This window comes from Giraffa tippelskirchi, chromosome X (genome assembly GCF_054371585.1).
Source record: "Giraffa tippelskirchi isolate mGirTip1 chromosome X, T2T-mGirTip1v1.2.pri, whole genome shotgun sequence".
Taxonomy (NCBI): Eukaryota; Metazoa; Chordata; class Mammalia; order Artiodactyla; family Giraffidae; genus Giraffa; species Giraffa tippelskirchi.
In genome coordinates, this window is record NC_137289.1 from 54,395,240 (window position 1) to 54,415,727 (window position 20,488).

The 20,488-nt window shown below is 37.9% G+C and overlaps 1 protein-coding gene across 1 annotated transcript in view; it reads left to right on the forward strand.

Moving 5' to 3' along the window:
- IL1RAPL2 (interleukin 1 receptor accessory protein like 2) overlaps positions 1–20,488 on the forward strand; it is a 1,535,365-nt gene that overhangs the window by 1,476,624 nt on the left and 38,253 nt on the right. Inside the window, exon 11 of the mRNA XM_081566378.1 lies at positions 6,250–6,379. Within this exon, the coding sequence (XP_081422504.1) occupies positions 6,250–6,379 (130 nt within the window). The remainder of the gene's footprint in view (positions 1–6,249; positions 6,380–20,488) is intronic.

Genomic DNA, 20,488 nt, shown 5'->3' on the forward strand with positions numbered 1-20,488 from the left:
ACTGTAACCAATAGATAAAGAGCTCTTAAACAGCTACCACTCTCAAGAGGGCACAAGACGACACAATAGACCCAGGAGTTCAATCTTTCCATGAAAGAGGCCTGTTAGTTTATCATCATGGCTGCAGTCTGAGGAGCAGCCTTCTGATTAAACACACCTAAAGGCTGACTACAAACCTTTCCAGAGACCTCAGAGGACTGGCTGGAGAAGGCAATGGCACCCCACTCCAGTACTCTTGCCTGGAAAATCCCATGGACGGAGGAGCCTGGTAGGCTGTAGTCCATGGGGTCGCACAGAGTCGGACACGACTGAAGCGACTTAGCAACAGCAGCAGCAGAGGACTGCCACTGTCTTTGCCCTCTCCCTCTTTCACACCCCAGAGCACCAGTATCTTTCAGAGGGGAATTCTTTCTTGTATCTGGTTTCCTAGATTTTACATCTGCTGCTTTGGTTTTTGCAGCTGTTGCAGGAAATGCCCCTTGATCATCCGATTCTAGGAGTTAGAAAACTTGCGACCCTGAGTCCCATGAGACTGTAACGATTGAAGAGAGGATTCTTGACCGACTCCCACCCCTAGAGCATTGTACAGACAACAGACTGGAACACATCGCATCTTTCAGTGAAAGAGGCATACTTGCTATGCCTGGGGCTTCAGCTTCAGGTTTGGCTCACACCTAAAGGCTCTGGAGGTATTCCCAGGGAATGCAGGCTAGCGAACATCATCTATGTGCTCTCCCTCTGTCTCAGTCCAGCTCACTCGTGTCTCCCAGTAAGGAGCTTATAGATTCATCTGGAACCCCTGGTTTCCCTAGAGGACACTACCAGATTGCCTGACTCTGGTGGCTAGCAGGAATTACACTTGTGAATCCACAGGATTGTTATATACCCATACTTTAAAAGCTACTACTTGAGAGTCTGAGTTCCAATCAGCCTAAATCTAAGTCCTAACTATGGTCTTCCCCTTTGGGACACTGACAAGACTTGGCACATCCAAAATTACTAGGAGCTATTAAAAATGATGAAGGTAAAAGAAGAGAGTGAAAAGCCTGGCTAAAACTCAACATTCAAAAAACTAAGATCATGGCATCTGGTCCCAACACTTCATGGCAAATAGATGGGGAAACAATGAAAAACGTGACAGACTTTATTTTCTTGGTCTCCAAAATCACTGCGGACAGTGACTGCAGCCATGAAATTAAAAGACACTTGCTCCTTGGAAGAAATGCTATGACAAACCTAGATAGCATATTAATAAATCAGAGCCATCACTTTGCCAACAAAGATCAAAGCTGTGGTTTGACATAGTCAAAGCTATGGTTTTTCCAGCAGTCATGTACTGATGTGGGAGTTGAACCGTAAAGAAAGCTGAGCGTTGAAGAATTGATGCTTTCAAACTGTGGTGTTGGAGAAGACTCTTGAGAGTCCCTTGTGCTGCAAGGAGATCAAACCAATCAATCCTAAAGTAAATCAATGCTGAATATTCATTGGAAGGACTGATGCTGAAGCTGAAGCTCCAATACTTTGGCCACCTGATGTGAAGAGCCGACTCATTGGAAAAGACTCTGATGCTAGGAAAGATAGAAGGCAGGAGGAGAAGGGGACGACAGAGGATGAGATAGTTGGATGGCATCACCGACTCAGTGGACATGAGTTTGAGAAAAGTCTGGGAGTTGGTGAAGGACATTGAAGCCTGGCGTGCTGCAGTCCAAGGGGTGGCAGAATCGGATATGACTGAGTGACTGAACAACAACAATTAAAAATATAATAGACTGCTTAGACAAGTAAAAGGTTTGAGAGACACATAAAAACTAGGGCAAATTGAACAACAAGGTTCATCTCCTACATAAGGCCACCACTTCAAGACTGGAAGCAGTGGTTGTTCTATCTAATGCATAGAAATCAACACAAAGGGTGAAGGAAAATAAAGAAACAGAAGAATACGTTTCAAGCAAAAAAGCAAAATAAAATCTCAGGAAGAAAAAAACCCTTAATAAAATGGAGATAAGTAATTTACCTGATAAGGAATTCAAAGTAATGGTCATAAAAATACTCACCAAATTTGGGAGAAGAATTTATAAGTACAAGATGAGAACTTTAACAAAGAGATAAAGAATGTAAGGAAGTACCAAACAGAAGTCACAGAGCTGAAGAATACAGTAACTGAAGTGAAAAATACACTAGAGGGGTTCAATAGCAGACTAGATGAAACAAAGAAAGGATAAGTGATCCTGAATACAAGGCAGTAGAGCTCATCCAATCAAAGCAGCAAATAGAAAAAGAATTGGGAAAAAGTGAAGATAAGTTTAAGACATTTATGTGATGACATCAAATGGACTAGCATTTTGCATCATAGGGAGTCCCAGAAGAAGAACGAGAGAAAGGCCACACAAATTATTTGAATAAATAATGACTGAAAATTTCCCTAACTTGGGAAAAATAACACTGATAGGAGTATTTGAGTACAAGTCTTTATATAGGCATAGGGTTTCATATGGAGTGGTTGGATCACATGCAGATGTTCAAATTTCTAAGAAGCTATAGGTTAATTTTAACTTCCTAGAATTTTATATAAATAGAATCACAAAACATGTACCCTTTTGTTTGGCCTCTTTAACTTAGTATAATTGTTTTGAAATTTTGAAACTCATGTGTTGTGGTATTTATCAGTAGTTCATTCTTTTCATACTTGATAAATATTTTTTGTATGGATGTACCAGAGTATCCTTTCATCTATTCCTTCAAACATTTGGACTGTTTCCAGCTTTTGCGTATCACAAATAACACTGTTATGAACATCCATCTCTAAGTCTTTGTATGAACATATGTTTTGTTAACTAGTCTAGACTAAATAAAGTGATAGAGAAATTGCCAGTAATACAGACTGAACCTAAAAGGGAGATATGTCTAAAGCCATTACCTTGTGAATAGCACAAAATATTGAGAGAGTTATTTTTATGTTGATAGTCTTCAACCTACTGTAAAATCCTCTTTAGATATAAATATGAGTTGATCATCTCTACTAATAGGGAATACAGTACCATAGGAATGATTTTTAAAACATCTGGAGGCAAAACAACACAGTAGCAAATGGAAATGGTAGATAGGAGTTTGCATATGCACATAAGCCAAATTTTAGAAGAGCCTGGAGAGACTCTGTTTCAGGTAATTTTCTCAATCAATGCTGAGATCCCTCTCAGGCCTTTTGAGAGAAGAGGTGCCCACAACCTGGCACATATTGCTTCTCACTATCTGGCACAAGAGCTGATCATTTTGGGACTCGCCTCAGAGTATTGTATATGATAATTGGACTGTTTTCCTCTTTTGGCCATTAACAGAGGCTTCAGGATATTTGTTCAGCATTTGAAGAATCTAGGCTGCTGAAATGTGTCTCTTGCATTTATTTAACAAAAACCTGTCTGATGGGAGAGTAAAAATATTTCCAGGAGAAATCGCTGCAATAGTCAGTACCCATTGGGTAGTATCAAGGAAAGGGCAGATACTGTCATTTTTGATAGACCACTTCAAGGAGGCACCTTTTTGCACATCGCTATAATTTTCTTTTTCTATTAAAATCAAACCAGGCCTGAGTACCCACATGCTGTGCTGTGTGCTGTATTTAGTCGCTCAGTCGTGTCCAATTCTTTGCGAGTCCATGGACTGTAGCCTGCCAGACTCCTCAGTCCATGGGAATTCTCTAGGCAAGAATACTGGACTGGGTTGCCATGCCCTCCTCCAGGGGATCTTCCCCACCCAGGGATCAAACCCAGGTCTCCCACACTACAGGCAGACTCTTTACTGTCTGAGCCACCAGGGAAGCTAAAGAATACTAGAGTGGGTAACCTGTTCCTTCTCCAGGGGATCTTCCCACCCAGGATTTGAACTGGGGTCTCCTGCATTGCAGGTGGATACCTACAAAAAAAGGGTATTTTATTTGATGTATTCTTTCAACATAGCCCAAAGGTATGACAACTAGAGTTTATTTGTATAAATGTATATTCTGGTAGTTTTAGCAACTAGGATCCTTATAATAATGCTTACCAGTCTCTGGATCTTTTGCTATCTACTGTGACATTCTGTAATACCTTCAATTTCATGGAAATGAAGAACAGTAAGTCATAAAACGGAGAAGGCAATGGCAACCCACTCCGGTACTCTTGCCTGGAAAATCCCATGGATGGAGGAGCCTGGTAGGCTGCAGTCCATGCGGTCGCGGAGAGTCGGACACGACTGAGCGACCTCACTTTCACTTTTCACTTTCACGCTTTGGAGAAGGAAGTGGCAACCCACTCCAGTGTTCTTGCCTGGAGAATCCCAGGGACGGAGGAGCCTGGTGGGCTGCCGTCTATGGGGTCGCACAGAGTCGGACACGACTGAAGCGACTTAGCAGTAGCAGCAGCAGCAGCAAGTCATAAAAAAAGACCCTATTTCAGATTTAGAGAAGAAAGGGCTGCTTGGATGAATCACACCTACTCTAGAATCCAGGAAATATTTATAGACTATTGATAAGAAAAGAGTGTTCCCGCTTAGAACTCATAAATAAGAGGACAAGAGATTGACAGGGTCAAATATTAATACTTATCTAATTTGACACATAGAATTATGTCTCAAACTTTACTTGTTGAAAGACCAAGGCTTGGAAGGAAAACACAACCATGATAAATTTGGATGAGACTTTCGAATTCACCAAGTATTTTTGTAGAGATTATCTTATCTGAGCCTCCAAAGTATTATTACCACTTTTACTACACATATGAGAAATCAGTTTGTGATAGGTTTGGTAATCTTCCCAGGGCCAGATAGTCTACTTTTTAATGACAGATCCAAACAAGGATTCAAATTTCTTAGCTATACAAGGCTGTCTTTTATTTTTCACTCAAGCTTGTATCACAAAACACGTGTTCAAAGCAACAGTTAATAATCTTGTTTCAGATTTGTGTTCAACATATATTAATATAAAAGACTGTTGATATAAAAGCTTTTGACAATAATTGAATGATCCCAAAGGTCCATGGCATGTCATTTTGCTGAGAGAGAAGTCTGCATTATAAAAAGACCAATATTTGGTAACAGTCACTTATTATGGTTAAGCCCAGCCTATCAGCCAGCATCCATATATCTATGAGGTTTTCTCAATTTCCCCTTTGTCATAGTGTAGACACTAACTCCAATTAAAACTGTTTCTTGGTGTAAGTGGTCCTCAAAGCAAGCCATCTGCTAGTCATGATTAAATAGAAAGGTTTTCAGAAAGTAATGGTTCTTGGAACATGGAAGTTTGGGATCAATTTAAGAATAGAAAGGAGAAATTGTCCATAGCTCAGAGTGATTGTGGGAACAACTTTACCATGTACTCTTCAAGGAAAAATATTCTTGAAATTGCTTCATCTAATGTTCCAACCAGGGCAAAAATTGCACGTTATAGAGAAAATGATATATTATGATTTATGAGTTGGGCGATTCCTTTGTTAGGAATGTCAAGATTGTGCTCTCTATACTGTTCTTCCCTTACTTATCTACTTTTTAAGAAGAAAATAAAATCAATACCAGCAAAAAATAATTGATTATATAGTTGATGATACATTTATAATTAAAACATTTTTAGCTATAATCAAAGATGCATAGTAAAAAGCTACAGTATTGCCTAGAATTATTTAAGTACTATAGGTGATACAAAGAGACTGAAGATATGGTTAGACTGAGTTTTTGCTCCATGTACTTTCTATAGATATTTTTGTAATTATAAAATTCTTCTTTGATTTGTAGTATCTGATTTTTCTTAGAATATGCAATAATCAGAACTAACAAAATTTCCCTATTCAGTGTTAGTAATAGTGGATAGTCTATGTTTTTCAGTCAAAAATTAACTTATACTTTGATTAATGTTAACTTCAAAGGCAAGTCCAAGTAAGCAGTTATTAATAGTCTCAAAAAAGGAAAATAAAAGAGGATTCTTTCTATTTGATTTTTTTGTGTTAGTTCATAACAGGGAAGCAGTAAAAATCAGCAGTTCTAAAAACTTAGTAACTTTCTTTACTTTCTCATTTTTGATAACATATTGAATTTTAAAATTTCCCAGAAGCCCTTGTAACCATTTAAAAATTTTCTCATTTACAGTGAGTGATAAGATGACTGGAAGAAGAGTTGAAAATGGGTCACTTCTGAGTTTTCCTTTGGATGTTAAATGGTCCTTTTCTGTCTCCTAGTGATAACCAGAGCCATTTGCTAATGTTTTTTCCTCTCTGTCATTCTCAGGTAAGCCTCTGAACATCCCTTGCAAAGCATTCTTTGGATTCAGTGGAGAGTCCGGACCAATGATCTACTGGATGAAAGGGGAGAAGTTTATTGAGGAACTGGCAGGTCACATTAGAGAAGGTGAAATAAGGTATAGAACTTGAATTGCTTACTTTTCCATGCTGTTTTTGCAGTTAAGCAATGGAACATCCTAGAAGAGCTTCTGCCTAAAATTTTAATTGCAACTCCAAATCATTCCATTTTCTAAAAGCTGATCTAGTGAAGAGAGTGAGGCTGCCTGCCTTAAGAAATGCAAATGTATAAGCTTCCAATATAAGGAAGTTTTCTCAGGTTCTAAGAATATGCCATGAGGTATAATGATTCCCTCAAAGCTGCCTAAGCAAATTCCTTTAAGGTTGCAAAGCTTAGGCCACTGTTTCTCCAGTCCCAGCAAAGATCCAAACTTTATAGGTGACTTCAGACCACAGGGAAAATACTCATTTATTCCCTGGGAATAGACAACTTTCATATGTCATAGGCTCAAAGCTGTGGTGGCAGTAATAAGCTAGTACTCGTCAAAATTCCTGTTGACTCTTGCTGAATAGTGTTTATTTTTTCCCAGTACCCACTGCTCATCCTGAAAGTGACTTTCAGGTTAACACATCCCTCAACCTCTTTTCACTCTCCTCTTACACAGATAACTCCCTGGTGTATAGGCATCTATTCTGCTGGTTTTCTAATCCTATGTATATGATCACATTTGTACAATTTGTAAGAGGTAATTTTTCTACCTCACTCAATCTGTGGGGTTACCCTTTGATTTCAGAGGTGGTGACATATAATACACTTTTCTCACTTCAGTAGGAATTGGGACTCCACCCCTATTAAGAATCATGAAATGGAAAGTAAATCAGTATTTTAGCGCAGCTAATGTTAAAATGTGTTTTTTTCACTTTGCTTGTTGAATATATAGCAGTGTAAAACAGAAAAATATGCATTATATTATTTACTATCATTTATATTATTACTTTATAATAACTACCATGACACTTTCTCTTCATGTGTCTACCCAATAACCCCTCTAGGGATTCATAACTTTGAGGGTCTGTTAATCCCCTGAGAATCTATGCAAAAATATTGTCTGTATGAGTGTATTTATAGGAAAAAAAAGTACACAAAAATGTACCTGACACTATTAGTCACCAGGGAGAAGTAAATCAAAACCATATGATAACACTTCATACGCACTAGAATGGTTATAATCAAAATGTCAGATTACAACAAGTGCTGGCAAAGATGCCAAGAAATTGGAACCCTCGTACACTGCTGGTGGGAATGTAAAATGGTGCACTTTCTGAAATTCCTCAAATGGTTAAACAAACAGTTATCAACAATTCTCCTCCTAGATATAACTAACAGAAATCAAAACATATATCTACAAAAAAAACTTGTATATAAAGTGAGTAGCCATTCCCTTTTCCAGGAAATCTTGCCAACCCAGGGACTGAACCAATGTTTCCTGCATTGCAGCCAGATTCTTTACCATTTAAGCCACCAGGGAAGCCCATATAAATAGTCACAGTAGTATTATTCATAATAGAGAATAGGTGGAAATAGCCTAAATGACCATTAACTAACACACAGAGTAGAATAGTATTACACATATAAATGAATGAATGAAGTGGTTATACACACTACAACATGGATGAACCTTGAAAATATTCTCAGTGAAAGTAGTTAGTGACAAAATACCACATACTATATGATTTCATTTACATGAAATATCTAGAATAGGCCAATCTATAGAGATCAAAATACATCAGTGTTTGCTTAGGCCTGGGGGAATAGAGTAATAAGGGTAAAAACTAAAGTGTATGGGTGGGTTTTGGTGTGATGGATACCATATTGTAACCTAAAATGCACAGTTTTAAAGTGTACAATTCAGTGACATTTAATACATTCACAATGTTCATGCCTGGAAAATTCCATGGACAAAGGAACCTGGAAGGCTACAGTCCATCGGATCGCGAAGAGTCAGACACCACTTATCAACTGAGCACAATATTGTGCAACCACCACCATGATATTGCTCCAGAAATTTTTCATCACCCCAAGAGGAATCTCTATACCCTTTGAGTCTGAGGCTTCTTTTTGAGGTGATAAAGATGTTACAAAATTGACTGTGCTGATGTTTGCACTTATCTTTGAATATACTAAAAAAAACAGTGAATTGTACATTTTAAATGGATGAATTGTATGGTATGTAATTAATATCTCAATAAATCTGTTTTTTTATAAATACTTCTAATCAATTGCCTGACACAAAATAGATGTTCAGAAAAAAAATAATGTGCTACTTACAAATACTTCTAATTATTAAATTCCATTTAATCTTTAAGGTTCCTAATAAGTAACACTTTATTAGACAATTTCAACTTAAGGTTTATGAAATTAATGCAAATGAATTTATTTTAAATTATTTCAGAAGATACATGTTTAAAATTATTCTCATATATTTGCCTATAGAAGACTTCAATGGTCACTCTTCATTTTTCAGAGAAAGAAACTGGTCCTCAAAGAGTTGTAGGTAGAATGGTACAAAGTAGCAAATTTTCCACTACCAAAAGCACAGAGCTATGTTTCATGATCAAGGGTAGTAGTTATAAGAGCCTAAGATAACTATTTCCCTTCTCCCATACATGACTAATTGGATTTTTTTAAAAAATAAAGATTTATTGGCACATAATTGACATATAATAAACACATAGTTTAGAGTATATAATCTGTAAGGACTGATTGATAAATGTATCTACCTATGAAACCATCACCATGATCAAGATATTGAACATATAAATTACCCACAAGTTTCCTGGTACCCCTTGGTAACGCCCCTCTTCTTTCAAAACACTCATCTTTCTGTCACTATCAATCAGTTTGCATTTTATAGTCTTATATAAACAGAATCATGTTGTATGTATTATTTTTTTATCTGGATTATTTCCCTAAAAATGACTATTTTGAGATTTATCTGTCTTGTTACATGTATCAGTAGTTCACTATTTTTATTGCTCAGTAGTATTCTGTTATATGGATGTAAACAGTTTGGTTATCCATTCACTTGTTGATGGACATTTGGGTTGTTTCCAGTTTGAGTTCTATTACAGATAAAGCTGCTCTGGACATACATGTTTGCATCTTTGTTTATGTATATATTTCCTTTATTCTTGGATAAATATCTAGACATAGAATTGATGACTTAGATAGTAGGTATACTTATAACTGTATTAGTTCTTTTAAAGCTTTTTTTTTTTTTTAGAAAAACTTTTTTTAGAATAATTTTAAATTTACAGAAAAATTATAAAGATAGTGTCCTATTCTGTCCAGGTACTATAAATTTCACAGATTGAGTGGGTTAAACAACATTTGTTTATCACAGTTCTAGAGACTGGGAAGTCCAAAATCAAGGCACCAGCACATTCAGTGGCTGATGCGGGCCCACTTTTGGTTGATGGATGGTCGTTTTCGTGCTGTATTCTCACCAGTCCTCACATGGCAAAAGAGGCCAGAGAGCTCTCTGGAGTGTCTTTTGTAAGGGCACTAATCTTACTTCATTACAGTCTCTGTTGGCTCAGTGGTAAAGTATCCGCCTGCCAACCAGGAGACACAGGTTCGATTCCTGGGTCAGGAAGATCCCCTGGAGAAGGAAATGACAATTCACTCCAGTATTCTTGCCTGGATAATCCCATGGACAGAGGAGCCAAACGGGCTACAGTCCATGGGGTCCCATAAGAGTCGGACATGACTCGGCGACTAAACAATAACAACAAATCTCATTCATTAGCGCACCTTTCTCATGAACTAAGCACCTTCCCAGAGCCCCACCTTCTAGTACCATCCCATTAGGGGGTTAGGATTTCAACAAATGAATTGGGGAAGGAAGAATAAACATTCAGTTTATAGCAGATTGTATAGAAGGTTTGACAGTTCAGTTCAGTTGCTTAGTCGTGTCCGACTCTTTGCGACCCTATGAATCGCAGCACGCCAGGCCTCCCTGTCCATCACCAACTCCCGGAGTTTACCCAAACTCATGTCCATCGAGTCGGTGATGCCATCCAGCCATCTCATCCTCTGTCATCCCCTTCTTCTCCTGCCCCTAATCCTTCCCAGCATCAGGGTCTTTTCCAATGAGTCAACTCTTCACATGAGGTGGCAAAAGTATTGGAGTTTCAGCTTCAACATCAGTCCTTCCAATGAACACCCAGGACTGATCTCCCTTAGGATGGACTGGTTGGATCTCTTTGCAGTCCAAGGGGCTCTCAAGAGTCTTCTCCAACACCACAGTTCAAAAGCATCAATTCTTCGGTGAAAGTTTGTACATACCCCCAACCCAGTTGTTCTTGTTATTAACATCTTAAGTTACTATGGTATTTTTGTTAAAATTAAAGAACCAAAATTAATACATTATTATTAACTAAAGTTAATATTTCTCTCAAATGTCCTTATTTTTTACTTGTGCATGCTCAGTCACTCAGTCATGTCCAACTCTCTGCATCTCCATGGCCTGTAGCCTGCCAGGCTCCTCTGTCCATGGGATTTCCCAGGCAAGAATACTGGATTTGGTTGCCATTTCCTTCTCCAGGAGATCTTCCTGACCCAGGGATTGAACCTGTGTCTTCTGCATCTCCTGCATAGGCAGGTGGATTCTTTACCATTAAGCCACCTGGGCAGCCTTCTAACTATCCTTTTTTTTCTCCAGGATTATCTAACTTTTTAAGAATCTGCCAAACTATACTCGAACGTGGTTATACCATTTCACAAAAGAAAAGTTAGGCCATGCTGTTGCTCTAGCAGCAAATAACTAGAGTGGTAGGAGACAAAGCACACATATGTGAAACATTTTATTCCAGTCCTAGCCATTATATTAAGTGCAAAATTAATCAACCAGGTATTAAGTGCTATAGGAAGTCAACCTTTCAGGACTTGCAAAACGTCATTGTTTATTTGATCCTGTTACATCCTCTTTTCCACCATCTGCAACCCTTCCTGTAACAAAGGGTACATACCTATATTTGCAGGGGAGGAAAGTAACATAGAATTTGTTTTGAAAGTTTCACAAAACCTTACTAGCTAACTAGAGAAATGCAAACAAAGAGGCAGGGAATCCTGGCCAAGAGAAACGCACAGTCGGCCATTTTGTAATATTAATTATATGATCTATGATCTATTTGGGAACTTGTGTGGGTGTGGGAATTCCTTCAGGCTATGGCCATTTATGCTAACACACAAGTTAATTACTAGATTCTGTCTTCTGGCTTCCAAAACCAATGTCCTTGAAAGAAGATTTTTATACCACATGGTGTATTGAAACAAATCTGGTAGCTTTATCAAACATAGTTGCTAATCATACCATTTAGTTCCACCAAGAAAAGATAGCCCACGTATATTCTCCAAAGGGAATAGTTCTGACAGCAGAATGCTGAAGATGTTAAGTAGAAGATTCCCCTCAAAAGAATTTCTGCAAGCAAAATTTCCTTCTGGATGCATGGCTCAGGGTATTGTATTTGCTTCATATTGTATTTTGCTTCATATTTCTTCATATTGTATTAGCTTCATAGTTTAATTGAATCACAGCTCTTGTGTTGTGCACATATGTCAGAAGTGCACTACCCACTAGATCTAAGAAGTGGGAATGTAAATAAATTGCTTTCAAGCAGTTAACTTATGGAGAAGCTGCCACCGAGGCAATGGATCTGGCAAGACTAACCATACTGCCTAGGTTCTCCACTGCCTGGGCAACAGCTTGAATTTGAAATGTGTGTTGTACTCTTTTTCTTTTAGTATTGCTCCAGAGGAGTAGAAGACTTTGAAGAAAAAAAAAAATCTACCTAAGGAAAAAGCTTGGATATTCATCAAAGGCTTGATGAAATAATGTTACTCAGACTATAGTCAGTACAGCCTCTTTATTCAGCAGTTCCCTTGCAGTTTGACTAGCATATTTGATCAAATCCTGACCAGGATTTTGGAGTTCTCACTGTTCTCTGGGTTACTCTGGCCACCATCATTCCTTGTATCTCCTTACTTGCAATCTATTACCAGAGATTCAAACTCCACTCTAGGCACACAGATTCCCCTTTACCTCCTATTAGGCAGAAATTGGTATAGCCCTAACAAAGTCTATGATGTTGCTAAGAGACTGAGCCCTAAGAAAATTTGAACCTAAATGTAGTATCAAATCACAATTGCTAGCCTATCAAACTACATTACAGCCTTTCAACAGGCTCCAAAAGATGTCATCTGTAGGGATGTTAAGGGAATTTTGCATGTGCAGTAGCATAAATTGCAACTGTGAAAATTTGGTTATTATTACCTACCATTTTAAAGTCCTTGCAACAAGCTGCTCTCTACAAGCTCCATGTCTATTTAGACAAATCAAATAATTATTTGGAGGAGAGCCAGTAGAAACTATCATTAGGAGAGGACTTCCTGATTTCTAAGAGGACTTTCTAATTCCCTAAGTTAATGGGAACAGCTTGTGAAGTGGGATAAGAGAGTTCATGAAAAGGAGTAGTCTTTGGGTATGAGTATTCTAGCAAGACCATCCCACTTCCACACCTTTACATAACTTCCTTTTAATTAATCTTACCAGAGACTTGAGAATTAAAAAAAAAAAAAATTGCAGCGAGGTATATATTCCACAGCTCTAATAAAAAATGCCAGAGAAATTGAACTAATCCTATTAAACAAGAAATAATAGTCTTTAAGCTTCCCTGTAGGGTTGTGAATTACATCTGATTGTCGATGGAGACTGCGTGAATTTCAGTGCAATTGCTTTGCCCCAGTGGAGAGTAATTTTCGATTATAAATTTCGCTTTACAAATCTTCCTATCAATAGCTAATGTTTTTCCCCCAGGCAACACTATAAAACAAGTTTACCAAATCTTTTATAATTCTTGACCTGAAGAACATACTCAATTTATCTTAAGGCTTTTCAGACAAGATTGTTAAAATGCAAATAATATAATTTACTTTCAGTTCCTAAAAGGCTATACGTTGAATATGGGCTTTGTTTGTAAGTTCTGTTTTTTTTCACTCGTGCTTCTACCACTGTCCAGCCTTCTGTTTCCATCATTTTAACCTTAATGTATACTTTTCTTGAGTGAGTCAAATATTCTTTAACAGAGGAAGGAATGTAATACAGGTATGAAAGGATTTTATTCTTAAAATAGGGTGAGTCTATGCTAAAGACACAAAATAACCTGTTAACATCTCACCAATTTAAACAAATAATTATGGAGCTGTGAATATAATTTTTGCCACACAGCCCAAGGCAAAATGAAGGGATCTGTTTTGACAACTCTCCATTATGCTTTTTCAGTGCCTTGAAACATCCCCACCTGCTCTGGCTGCCCCCAAACTGAGCTAAAAAGGTCACAAAACAACCCCCAAACACGCACATCATCTCTTCTTTTCTCTCACTCTCAGTTCATCCCACTGGAAGAAGGAATATTGACTGATCACTTTGCCTTTGATTTAAATAAGTTTCAAATCTCATCACACCTATATGTAAGTATAGATTTTGTAAATCATGAGGAGGCTTCAGTGGAAAGGTAAACTTCATAAGCAGCATAGTTTTACCCAAAGGCAACTTTAATGGTCATTTATATTAAGAATGATATTTGGAGGAGTGGTGACTGTACTATTCACAGCTTCACTTCCACAGTGGGTCTTAACCTTGATCTAGGCATAAAATATTTAAAACCTGCCTAAGACATATTTATTCTCTCTCTTCATTTACTAAACAGATTATAGATGCCTAGTCTCAAATATGGCGTTTTGTGTTATAAGCTGCTCTATACATGAACCTGTAATTAGTAAATAATAATTCCTCCATGTTTTTATACTATACAGTATAATGCAAAAACATTTTGACATCCTAAATTACATTGAATTTTTATAACATTTGAAATAAATCATATCAGTTTATTTTACACATAAAAAATCTGAAGTTTAGAGACTGAGAAAGAACAGTTCTTGGGCAGTTGATTCACAGTTCCAATGGAGCTAGAATGACTTGATCAGAACACAGCTAGCAAGAATCCGCAATTGCTCAGAATTATCTCTTGTAGTCCACACTTAGGATATAAACAGCCAAAACCTGCTTGGGACTGAAAGAGTAAAAATTAGTTTGGATTGAGAATAAGCAGTCCAGCTATTAATCAGGCTGGGAGGACAGACAGATAAAGCCAGCTGCAAAGTTAACAGAAAACAGTTTCTCTCAAGGTCATGAAGCAGTTGTATAAGGCTCCCACCTCTTTTGAGTGACTACTGCTTTCTTCTCAGTGATTCTCAGACCTGCTTTGCTATTGTTATATTCCTTGGAATACCCAATTAGTAGACCACCTCCATCTCATGACAATACACAATTCCTACTGAATCCTCCTCCATCCCCACCAACTGCCTCAGAAGTTGCAATTAATTCAGAAATTATCCCTGATTTTTTAGACCATCCTCAATCTTTTGTGAGAACCTAAACATTACAACAGATGCTTTCTTCTTCCTTCAGTCAAGAAACAATCCACAGGTCCTCTGGAGCATTCCTACCACAGTGGATCCAATCAATAAATCTGTTTGTGTCAGCCTATGAATTTGATCCTGGTCTTTGATTAATCTTTAACAGGAATTTTTCTTTTTTAAAAGCAAATTACACTAAAATAAAGATTTTGTTTATTTAAGAGGGTTTAAAAAAAACTATGTCCTATTAATGACATTCTCAATTATTCCTAGATAATTATTACTCATACTCAGAATAAAGACCCAGAGACTTGCAACATACCTAGTCATCAAAGGAGGATTCACTTTGGTTTAAGGGACTATTTACAATGAACAGACACTGGAACAGCACATACAACTCAATATATTAAACAACAACAACAACAACAACAATTCAATTAAAAAAAATGAGCAGAAAACCTGAATAGACATTTTTCCAAAGAGGAAATGCAGAAGGCCAACAGGCACATGAAGAGATTCTAAACAACATTAATCATCAGGGAAATGCAAAAACCACAATGAAAGATCACCTCACATCTGATAGAATGGCTCTCATCAAAAAGAACACAACAAATGTTGGTGAGGATGTGGAGGAAAAGGAACCCTAGTACAGTGTTGGTGGGATTGTAAATTGGTGCAGCCATTGTGGAAAAATATGGAGGTTCCTCAAAAAACTAAAAAGAGAACTACCCTATGATCCAAGAATTACAAGTTTTATTTTATTTTGGAGGAGTCAGTTTTCTTTCCTCTATTTCATTTGTGACTTAAAAAAAATTCCAGTTTTATTGAGGTATGATTGATGGATAAAAGTTGTACATATTTAAGGTATACAATGTGGTGTTTTGGTATATGTATACATTGTGAAATGATTGCTACAATCAACTAATTAACGTATCTATCACCACACAGTTATCATGTGTGTGTGTGTGGTGAAAACACTTGAGATTTACTCTCCTCTCAAAATTCAAGGATACAGTACAGTATCGTTGAATAGTCACCATGCTATACATTAGGTACCCTGAAATGATTCATCTTATAATTGAAAGTTTGTACTCTTTGACCAGCATTTCCCCATTTCATCCACTGACCAACATCTCCCTATTTCTTCTACCCTCCAGCTCCTGATTCTTTAGATCAGCATTCTGTTACTATTAGTTTTGCTTTTCTAGAGTCCGTATATAAGTAATATCATACAATATTTTTCAGTATTTTTCATTCTGTCTGATTTATTTCACTTAGCATAATATTCTCCAAATTTCACTATGTAGTCACAAATTGCAAGATTTTCTCTTTTTTGAGTCTGAATAATATTCCATTGTACATATAAACCACATATTGTTTTCATGTTCACCTACTGATAAACATTAGTTTCCATATCTTGCCTAATATGAATAATGCAAAAATGAACATGAGAAGACAAATATCTTTTTGAGATCTTTATTTCATTTCCTTTGATATATACCCAGAAATGAGATTGCTGGATCATATGGTAGTTCTACTCTAAATTTTTGGAAGAATCTCTGTACTGTTTTCCATAGTGGTTGCACATTAGTTTACAGGGTTCCCTTTTCTCCACATTCTTGCCAGTATTTCTGGTAATAGCCATTATAACAGATTTGAGATGACCACATTGTGATTATGATTTGCATTTCTTTCATGATAGTGAATTTGAGCACCTTTTCGTATATTGTTGGATATTTGTATGCCTTCTTCGGAGAAATGTCTGTTCAGGTCTTTAGCCCAATTTTTTCAAACAAGTTGTCTGTTTGTATTTTTTATTGAGTTGTAAAGGTCCCTATATATTTTGGATATTAACGCTTTATCAAATATATGGTTTAAAAATATTTTCTTCCATTCTCTAGGTTACATTTTCACTCTCATTTTATAGAGGTATAATTGACATATACCATTATATTAGTTAAGCTCACATAGTTAACATAATTAACACTTTTTAAAAAACGTGGTGAGAATTCATAAGATCTAACTAATCTCAGAAACACTATTCAACATAGTTTTGAAAGTTTTAGCCACAGCAATCAGAGAAGAAAAGGAAATAAAAGGAATCCAGATCAGAAAAGAAGAAGTAAAATTTTCACTGCTTGCAGATGACAAGATCCTCTACACAGAAAACCCTAAAGACTCCACCAGAAAATTACTAGAGCTAATCAGTGAATATAGTAAAGTTGAAGGATATAAAATTAACACAGAGAAACCCCTTGCAATCCTATACACTAACAATGAGAAAACAGAAAGAGAAATTAAGGAAACAATTCCATTCACCATTGCAATGAAAATAATAAAATACTTAGAAATATATTGACCTAAAGAAACAAAAGACCTATATATCACTTCAGTCACTTCAGTTCAGTCACTCAGTCGTCTTTGACTCGTTGTGACTCCATGAACTGCAGCACCCAGGCCTCCCTGTCCATCACCAACTCCCGGAGTCTACCAAAACCCGTGTCTATTGAGTCGGTGATGCCATCCAACCATCTCATCCTCTGTCATCCCCTTCTCCTCCTGCCTTCAGTCTTTCCCAGCATCAGGGTCTTTTCAAATCAGTCAGCTCTTCGCATCAGGTGGCCAAAGTATTGGAGTTTCAGCTTCAACATCAGTCCTTCCAATGAACACCCAGGACTGATCTCCTTTAGGATGGACTGGTAGGATCTCCTTGCAGTCCAAGGGACTCTCAAGAGACTTCTCCAACACCACAGTTCAAAAGCATCAATTCTGCGGCCCTCAGCTTTCTTTATAGTCTAACTCTCACATCCATACATGACCATAGGACAAACAATAGCCTTGACTAGATGGACCTTTGTTGGCAAAGTAATGCCGCTGCTTTTTAATATGCTATCTATCTTGGTCATAACTTTCCTTCCAAGGAGTAAGCGTCTTTTAATTTCATGGCTGCAGTCACCATCTGCAGTGATTTTGGAGCCCCCCAAAATAAAATTAGCTACTGTTTCCACTGTTTCCCCATCTATTTGCCATGAAGAGATGGGACCGGATGCCATGATCCTAGTTTTCTGAATGTTGAGCTTTAAGTCAACTTTTTCACTCTCCTCTTTCACTTTCATCAAGAGGATCTTCAGTTCTTCTTCACTTTCTGCCATAAGGGTGGTGTTATCTGCATATCTGAGGTTATTGATATTTCTCCTGGCAATCTTGATTCCAGCTTGTGCTTCACCCAGCCCAGCATTTCTCATGATGTACTCTGCATATAAGTTAAATAAGCAGGGTGACACTGTACAGCCTTGACGTACTCCTTTTCCTATTTGGAACCAGTCTGTTGTTCCATGTCCAGTTCTAACTGTGGCTTCCTGACCTGCATACAGGTTTCTCAGGAGGCAGGTCAGGTGGTCTGATATGCCCATGTCTTTCAGAATTTTCCACAGTTTGTTGTCATCCACACAGTCAAAGGCTTTGGCATAGTCAATAAGGCAGAAATAGATGTTTTTCTGGAACTCTCTTGCTTTTTTGATGATCCAGCAGATGTTGGCAATTTGATCTCTGGTTCCTCTGCCTTTTCTAAATCCAGCTTGAACATCTGGAAGTTCATGGGTCACGTATTGCTGAAGCCTGGCTTGGAGAATTTTGAGCATTACTTTACTAGCGTGTGAGATGAGTGCAACTGTGTGGTAGTTTGAGCATTCTTTAGAATAGCTTTTCTTTGGGATTGGAATGAAAACTAACCTTTTCCAGTCCTGTGGCCACTGCTGAGTTTTCCAGATTTGCTGGCATATTGAGTGCAGCACTTTCACAGCATCATCTTTTAGGATTTGAAAAAGCTCCACTGGAATTCCATCACCTCCACTAGCTTTGTTTGTAGTGATGCTTCCTAAAGCCCACTTGACTTCACATTCCAGGATATCTGGCTCTAGGTGAGTGATCACACCATCCTGATTATCTGGGTCATGAAGATCTTTTTTGTACAGTTCTTCTGTGTATTCTTGCCACCTCTTCTTAATATCTTCTGCTTCTGTTAGGTCCCTACAATTTCTTTCCTTTATTGAGCCCATCTTTGCATGAAATGTTCCCTTGGTATCTCTAATTTTCTTTAAAAGAAAACAACGTTCTATTGTTTTCCTCTATTTCTTTGCATTGATCGCTGAGGAAGGCTTTCTTATCTCTCCTTGCTATTCACTGGAACTCTGCATTAAAATGAGTATCTCTTTCCTTTTCTCCTTTGGTTTTCACTTCCCTTCTTTTCACAGCTATTTGTAAGGCCTCCTCAGACAGCTGTTTTGCTTTTTTGCATTTCTTTTTCTTGGGGATGGTCTTGATTCCCGTCTCCTATACAGTGTCATGAACCAGTAACGCTGATGAAGCTGAAGATGAACAGTTCTATGAAGACCTACAAGACGTTCTAGAAATAACACCCCAAAAAGATGTCCTTTTCATTATAGAGGACTGGAATGCAAAAGTAGGAAGTGAAGAAACATCCGGTTCAGTTCAGTTCAGTCGCTCAGTCATGTCCGACTCTTTGCGACACCATGAATTGCAGCACACCAGGCCTCTCTGTCCATCACCAACTCCCGGAGTTGACCCAAACCCATGTCCATCGAGTCGGTGATGCCATCCAACCATCTCATACTTTGTGGTCCCCTTCTCCTCCTGCCCCCAATCCTACCCAGCATTAGGGTTTTTTCCAATGAGTCAACTCTTTGCATGAGGAGGCCAAAGTATTGGAGTTTCAGCTTCAACATCAGTCCTTCCAATGAACACCCAGGATTGATCTCTTTTAGGATGGATTGATTGGATCTCCGTGCAGTACAAGAGACTCTCAAAAGTCTTCTCCAACACCACAGTTCAAACGCATCAATTCTGCGGCGCTCAGCTTTCTTCACCGCCCAACTCTCACATCCATACACGACCACTGGAAAAACCATAGCCTTGACTAGATGGACTTTTGTTGGCAAAGTAATGTCTCTGCTTTTAAATATGCTATCTAGCTTGGCCATAACCTTCCTTCCAAGGAGTAAGCGTCTTTTAATTTCATGGCTGCAATCACCATCAGCAGTGATTTTGGAGCCCAAAAAAATAAAGTCTGGCACTGTTTCCACTGTTGCCCCATCTATTTCCCATGAAGTGATGGGGCCAGATACCATGATCTTAGTTTTCTGATCGTTGAGCTTTAAGCCAACTTTTTCACTCTCCTCTTTCACTTTCATCAATAGGCTCTTTAGTTCTTCTTCACTTTCTGCCATAAGGGTGGTGTCATCCACATATGTGAGGTTATTGATATTTCTCCTAGCAATCTTGATTCCAGCTTGTGTTTCTTCCAGCCCAGCATTTCTCATGATGTACTCTGCATATAAGTTAAATAAGCAGGGTGACAATAGACAGCCTTGACGTACTCCTTTTCCTATTTGGAACCAGTCTGTTGTTCCATGTCCAGTTCTAACTGTTGCTTCCTGACCGGCATACAGGTTTCTCAAGAGACAGGTCAGATGGTCTGGTATTCCCATCTCTTTCAGAATTTTCTACAGTTTATTGTGATCCACACAGTCAAAGGCTTTGGCATAGTCAATAAAGCAGAAATAGATGTTTTTCTGGAACTCTCTTGCTTTTTCGATGATCCAGTGGATGTTAGCAATTTGATCTCTGGTTCCTCTGCCTTTTCTAAAACCAGATTGAACATCTGGAAGTTCACGGTTCATGTATTCCTGAAGCCTGGCTTGGAGAATTTTGAGCATTACTTTACTAACAT